Consider the following 7,187-nt stretch of genomic DNA (forward strand, 5'->3'; position numbering starts at 1 on the left):
CCATTATACTCCGGCCACGATCATTTCTATGAATGCATCTGCTGTGCTGTCCACCTGCATGATGCAGTGAATTACAGTAACACCTGAGTGTTTCATCCACATCAGGACTCGGGAGGATCAATGACGCTGACTGACACTTAATCAACTAAAGTGTGAGTCCTCAAATAGATATTTGTAACTCATGATATTCATTCTTACTGATACTTGTGTGCTATCAATCTATCACTGGCCTCGTGCTTATGAACTCCATGACCTTTCTCCTCTGGTTAGCATAATATAAGACAGCACTGACATTGATCAATGAGCAGAAAACCCCACGAAATCTGTTTTTCCCAGTAAGCATCAATCAATATCATTATTATGTTATTACTATAAGGTGTGTAATTAGGTGTGGAATCTCAGTACATCAGCAAAATAGGCATTTATAATGTATTTATGTGCATATTTATTAAGTGTTGATTTGAAAGTAAACTAATTACAGAGAAAAAACATGTTTATTTTTGAATGTCCTTTACAAAGACTACAGACTCATGTACACACAGTAGAAGAGAGCAGTGCTCTCTACTGGTGAAACATATGTGCAGCATTCTCTATACACATGTAGACACAAAGACATTTATTCCACACCTGCATGCACACATATCTCTCATATATATCTCAAATATTATGTTGATCAAATCAAACGTTTTCTGCTAACATTAGGCTGAAAGGAACAGTGCACCCAAAAAATTAGGCTTAAAGGAACAGTGCACCCAAAAATGAAAATTTGCTGAAAATGTAGGCTACTCACCCTCAGACCATGCGAGATGTAAATTAGTTTATTTACACAAACACACAGCTTTAGGCTTCACAAGACATTAATTGATGGACAGAAATGGATTACTTGTGGATTATTGTGATGTTTTTATCAGCTGTTTGGACTCTCATTCTGACGGCACCCATTCACTGCAGAGCATCCATTGGTGAACAAGTGATGCAATGCTACATTTCTCCAGAGTAATTTATTTTGTTAGCACATTTTCCTTTTGGGTGAACTATTCCTTCAAAAAACGTGTAATGATATGCTTTTGTACATTATGTACAATTTTAATAGCATATAATGCAAATGACAAAGCACAAAACCATATGTATTCATAGAAAACATTTTCATAACTAAAGTCGTGATACTATATGCATAACGTATTTAACAGGCAGCACACGTAAGAGGGATTCAGCCACCTTATAGTCTGACATCATGCATAGCTGCGATATAAGTACTGTAGACAGAAAAAAAGTTCCTGCATATTAAATAGCAACATACAATAATTCGGACTTTTTGTGGTGGGAACTATAGTATTTAGTGCTCAGTACACTGGATTAATACATGAGTAATTAGCAGGCCTACTAATGTAAAACGTGCATGTAATTATTTCCTTGAGCAACGTTGTTATTTTTAGTCCTGTACTGACAAAATACATAATATGTGCAATATAGATGCTACTCACACTGTCCAGGACAATCAATCTGTTGTTTTGTTTTTCACATCTCAGCGGAAGCCTTAACAAAAAAAAACAATCAGTTAATTTTAGTTAGATACAAAAAACAAAATATTACGTACATATGTAACTTTCTTGATCTCTACATTTGTGAAATTAATGCATGGAAATAATGCACTGCATTGTGTGACCACAAACTAATTTCTATAGTGTTTAGAAATATTTCAGAACACCACACACTCTCAGCAAAAAGGTACAAAAGCTGTCACTGAGGCAGTATACCTTTTTTACTAATTTACCTCTAAATGTGCATTTTAGTTCCTTAAAGTTGCATGCTAATAGCTAAAGAGTACAGATTACATAGATGGTACATATTAGTACATTTTAAAAGAGTACTCCCCCAGTGACAGCTTTTGTACCTTTTTTAATTAGAGTGCATGATGCCTGATTGGAATTGCAATATAGCTATGTATCTTATTAACATGGACTGAAAGAGGGAAGGTGCTGTTTTCAGCACTAGACACCTGCAGACACCTTACACTACGTCACAAAGAGATAGATGTACGTGTCTGTATCACATAAATGCGTGCACACACACACACACTCTCACTCACACACACGTCTGGTCAGCTATCCTTGTGGGGACTCTCCATAGACGTAATGATTTTTATACTGTACAGACCGTATATTCTATTGCCTTACAACACACACACACACACACTCACACACACACACACACACACACTCGAAGCTGTCATCAGAGAGAGTGTGAGATGTGTTTTGTGCTCCAGACCTACTATATGCAGACATTCTGTTCAAATCTGCCACAAAAGGCTCCGTAAAAACAATCTTCAACAGCCCACAACTGTCTAGCGGAAATTATTAATGAATGTCATTACATTAACAAGAATGGAATAGTGCTCCGCTTTAGTATTATTCCTGAGAGGAAACTGCTGGCGCGCAGGAGTTCAAATGTCAAGCGCTCAATTATTAACCAAAAAAAAAGGTTAATAATCTGCTTTATCAACTTGAGTTTAATTACAAATATCCAGTAGGCTAATTAAACATCCTGTAAAGGGGGCTTGCAGTAGATGTTAACAGAAAACCCTTAAAGTGAAGAGATTCAAAATGGCGTTCTGACTGAAACACAACCAAGCCTGAAAATGTGAATAACAGAACACACACACACACACTCACTCACACTCACACACACACACACTCACTCACACACACACTCACTCACACTCACACACACACTCACTCACTCACTCACACACACACACACACACACACTCACACACACACTCACTCACACACTCACACACACACACTCACTCACTCGAAGCTGCCATCAGAGAGAGTGTGAGATGTGTTTTGTGCTCCAGACCTACTATATGCAGACATTCTGTTCAAATCTGCCACAAAAGGCTCCGTAAAAACAATCTTCAACAGCCCACAACTGTCTAGCGGAAATTATTAATGAATGTTATTACATTAACAAGAATGGAATAGTGCTCCGCTTTAGTATTATTCCTGAGAGGAAACTGCTGGCGCGCAGGAGTTCAAATGTCAAGCGCTCAATTATTAACCAAAAAAAAAGGTTAATAATCTGCTTTATCAACTTGAGTTTAATTACAAATATCCAGTAGGCTAATTAAACATCCTGTAAAGGGGGCTTGCAGTAGATGTTAACAGAAAACCCTTAAAGTGAAGAGATTCAAAATGGCGTTCTGACTGAAACACAACCAAGCCTGAAAATGTGAATAACAGAACAAGCCGGAGCGATAGAAATAAACCTGTGCGATAGCAGCCTGAACTAAAATGATGACTTTATAAGTGAACAGTACAAAAATGAGGGAAAATAACCCGACGGGATACGCGTTTCTCTGCCAACCGAGAGATAACAAAAGAATGCGCCAGCGTTTAAAGCATCAGCCCAGTTTGACCAGTCTTAATATATCAATCGGATCCATAACGCACAAACCACCGGGAATGCATACACGGATCGATATGATGAACCTGACCACGGTACCGGTGGGTTCTGGTCGGTAAAGCTGGTCTTTGGGTCGTTGGCAACTTTCCTAACAGCCGAGCTCTTCTCTCAGAGCACTCAGCATAGGAGCTGCTGGTTTATATACTGTAACGTTTTACTCGTTTAGATCTGAAGCTCATGCATTGCACCAACACCTCTTGAAATGTGTGAATATGAGCCGCGATATGAGAGCCACTTTATTTGGCGCACATTTAATTTATAGAAGGTTTAACAATAAATAATCGGAGAAACGTCACGCGGACTCGGTAGCCGGACTGTGTTAGTTCGTCAGCTACCTCAGCTCATTAAAAACGAAAACGACGTTTTATATGAATCAAACCCGTCCTGTCCTCGAGTGTGTTGATGGGGCTTTCATAAACAGTCGGTGTTTTCCAGCTCGATTTCGTTGTTTTGGGCTAATTTTGCGCGAATTCTGCAAAATACATCACCGCGCTCGTCGGTTTGGGCTGATTTTCGGAGGAAAAAAGTTCATGGCGCAATGAATTCGGGATAAAACGACACACGCACGCAAAGCCCAAAGCCTCCCCTCTCGGGCAGTGGCGTTGGGAGGATCGCTACCGAACGAGCCTGGCTAAATTCGGCCTCAGTTCGAGGAGGAAGAAACACAAACCAGCCCGCGCAGATTTCATGGAAGCCCGCTTGATCAGCTGCTGGCAGTTGGTGTTCTCAATCACGTCCGCGTGGAGGCTTCATATAGAGTACAGGCGCACTTCGGCGAATAATATACACACTTTCGGCGGCGCACAAGTGTGGGTCATTTAAATAAATATTTTAAGTGGGACCTGAACAAAGACGAAGGTGAGACACGGTGGTAATTTATTCTGCTATTACTAATTTTCAAGCTGTTAAAGAATTTGTTTTCAAGCAACTTTTTTCGTGAGGGAATTTTTGACAGTTGGGTTCTGTTTTTGTTTGAAATCCTCCAGGACCGACCATGGCTGAGACTGCAGCTGCTCCCGCATCCAAGCCCAAGAAGACGAAAAGCTCCAAGAAAGCGACGTCGCATCCCAAATACTCCGAGATGATCAAAGCGGCCATCGTAGCCGACCGGAGCCGCGGCGGCGCGTCGCGTCAGTCCATCCAGAAGTACGTGAAGAACCACTACAAGGTGGGAGACAACGCCGACTCCCAGATCAAACTCGCCCTGAAGCGCCTGGTGGCCAGCGGGCTTCTGCGACACACCAAGGGCATCGGAGCCTCGGGCTCCTTCAAACTGGCCAAAGCCGAGGACGCCAGGAAGCCAGAGAAACCCAAACCAGCACCCGTGAGAGTCAAGAAGCCAGTCAAAGCCGCTGCCAAGCCCAAGAAAGCCCCCAAGCCCAAGAAAGTGGCGAAATCCCCTAAGAAAGCCGCCGTAAAGAAAGTGAAGAAGGCAGCGGGGAAGAAGAAATCGCCTGTCAAAGCCAAGAAAGTTGTGAAGAAGGCGAAGGTGGCCAAACCTGCCAAGACGAGCAAAGCCAAGAAGGTGAAAACGGCCAAACCCAAACCCAAACCCAAACCCAAGACAGCGGCCAGGAGAACGGGCAAAAAGAAGTAAATTCAAATCGTTAGGACTGATTCATTCGAAACTCAGTGTAAATACACTTTTTGAAGCAAATGTTTTTGGTATATTGTTATTTTTGTAAGGTTTTTTGTCTTTGTGCGCGGACTTCAACCCCACATTTTTACAAGCGTGTTTCTCCAGAAACGGTTTTTGTGCGCATTTGTGATTCTATAAAGATCCCAGACATCGAAACGGCTAAACTCTTATTTATTTTTAAGATTTCTTTCTGGACTTTTTTCTTTTTTTCTTTATAAGCTGAACTTTTCTGCACACTATTATTATTATTATTCACACATAATAATTAATTTGCCAATTAGATATGACGCTAGAAGATATATTCCTACTGTAACGTTAGGTCACTCTAGGAAAGTGAAGAACGAGAATACAGCCTCATTGTATGAAGAACGGTGCCCTAACTGATGACGATGTACTGAATCATCTTGTGACGTGGACTGTTGTAGTCTAGTTCCATTGCTGTCCATATAATACTGTCATTGCGCGTTATCCGCATTACTGTGCACCAATAAACTTCTCATTGCAAGCAGAACTTTGTCTAGTGTTTTACTGCAGCACCATGGAGAGCACAGATAGTAACGTGAGTTTAAACGGGTACCATGGCAGTGGTCTTCAGAGAGCGCACTTTCCAGCAGACGAGAGCAAAAGGTGAAGCGCATCTTTGGTTTGGACTCTCTGCTGCTCCGCGGTGTTTGATCTGAGAACTGCAGCTGTCAGCGTCATGCTGGGGTAAATGCAAATGCTTCGCTGAGATCAATAGAATTCATAATTGAATATAATGATGATGAAAAATATAATCGAAATAAAAACTATTTCAAGAAAAACTATTTTTTTAAGACTTGCAATATTGCAAAACTTGTTTAAATATGAAGTCTTTACAACTTGGCTTCATTAAATATGGATAATAAACAAAGTGGTTGGAAATTATCTTTCTTAATGATATACGTAGGTACTTAAACTAAAATAAAGTTAATTGTAGGCTACCAAAAGACAAGACACTGAAAAAAAGGCCAAATTGAGGGCCATAAAAAAATAAAAAGGTAAGCTATAACCCTGATATTAAAAGTATTTAAATATAACATTTTCATATTACATTAACTTATAACAGTGAACTCAAAAAAGCAAAAAATAAACATATAATAAATAGTGACCTATTTTAGCATCTAAAATATACACTTTCCTTATGCACACACGATGTGAGATATTTTTCCAGCTGACCCTCAAACATTTTATTATAATGAAATATTTCAGACTTCTGTCTCCAATCAAATGCAAATAAATGACTCTACAAAGTCAGATTTGTAGCTCAAGACGCTCTTTAAAACATAAAATTATGCTGGAGAACATGATTATGGCACTCAAATAAAATTCCCTAAATTTCCAAATATTTTCATAATTCAACTACTTATGCTGATCATTGTAAATATGTATTAAATGAAAAAGAATGCACTTTCACTAGCAGTCTCAGACTTTTGGACCCCACTGTACAGTACACATATTTTATCCTTTATGTTGAAAACAAGTAAACTATCCAAAACTCACCTCAAGCATCTCTGATCTGCTCTATGTATATTGCATAATGCTCCTGAAACGTGATGCTGTATCCAGTCTGAACAGTAATGAGATACGGGCTCACTGATACAAGAGGGCCTGCTGCAAACCTCCAGGACCTGTCTGACACATTCATGCATTAAAACTCTATTTATGTTACAGAAGTATATGAATTGGCTAAATAATGGGATAACCTAACCTAATAGAATAACACAATGTGTATTGTACAGATAATCAGCCAATCAGCTGCTTGGGCTGAATCATATGATCAAGTGAATTGCACTACCGTAAAAAATGACTGTGAATTTAACGGTAAAAGACTGTAAAAATGCTACAGTAAAAACCTGTTAAATGGTCAATGATAAATTCCCCTATTATATACGGTGAAAAACTGTATTGGACATTACATGTATTGGACATTAATTTTACGGTAGTATACCATTTTTGGAAGTGAAAAAGACTGTATAATTTACAGTGAATAACCGTAAATTGACATTCCCAGAATTCCATTTAAAATGTGATGTTTTTGGTTGAAATAACTAAGTTTCTT

General features: G+C 39.4%; 1 protein-coding gene across 1 annotated transcript; it reads left to right on the forward strand.

Annotated features, from left to right (window-relative positions):
• The first annotated feature begins 4,226 nt into the window (after positions 1-4,226).
• Positions 4,227-5,615, forward strand: h1-0 (H1.0 linker histone). Its single transcript, XM_016236656.1, has 2 exons — positions 4,227-4,326; positions 4,455-5,615. Exon 2 carries the CDS (start codon positions 4,463-4,465, stop codon positions 5,063-5,065), a length of 603 nt encoding a protein of 200 aa, XP_016092142.1. The 5' UTR covers positions 4,227-4,326; positions 4,455-4,462; the 3' UTR covers positions 5,066-5,615.
• The last annotated feature ends 1,572 nt before the right edge of the window (positions 5,616-7,187 follow it).

Source organism: Sinocyclocheilus grahami, unplaced genomic scaffold (genome assembly GCF_001515645.1).
Source record: "Sinocyclocheilus grahami isolate Dianchi unplaced genomic scaffold, SAMN03320097.WGS_v1.1 scaffold19.1, whole genome shotgun sequence".
Classification (NCBI taxonomy): domain Eukaryota; kingdom Metazoa; phylum Chordata; class Actinopteri; order Cypriniformes; family Cyprinidae; genus Sinocyclocheilus; species Sinocyclocheilus grahami.

Bases quoted from the DNA above. Each gene is read 5' to 3' on its own strand.
- h1-0 (XM_016236656.1), top strand. From the start codon at position 4,463: ATGGCTGAGACTGCAGCTGCTCCCGCATCCAAGCCCAAGAAGACGAAA.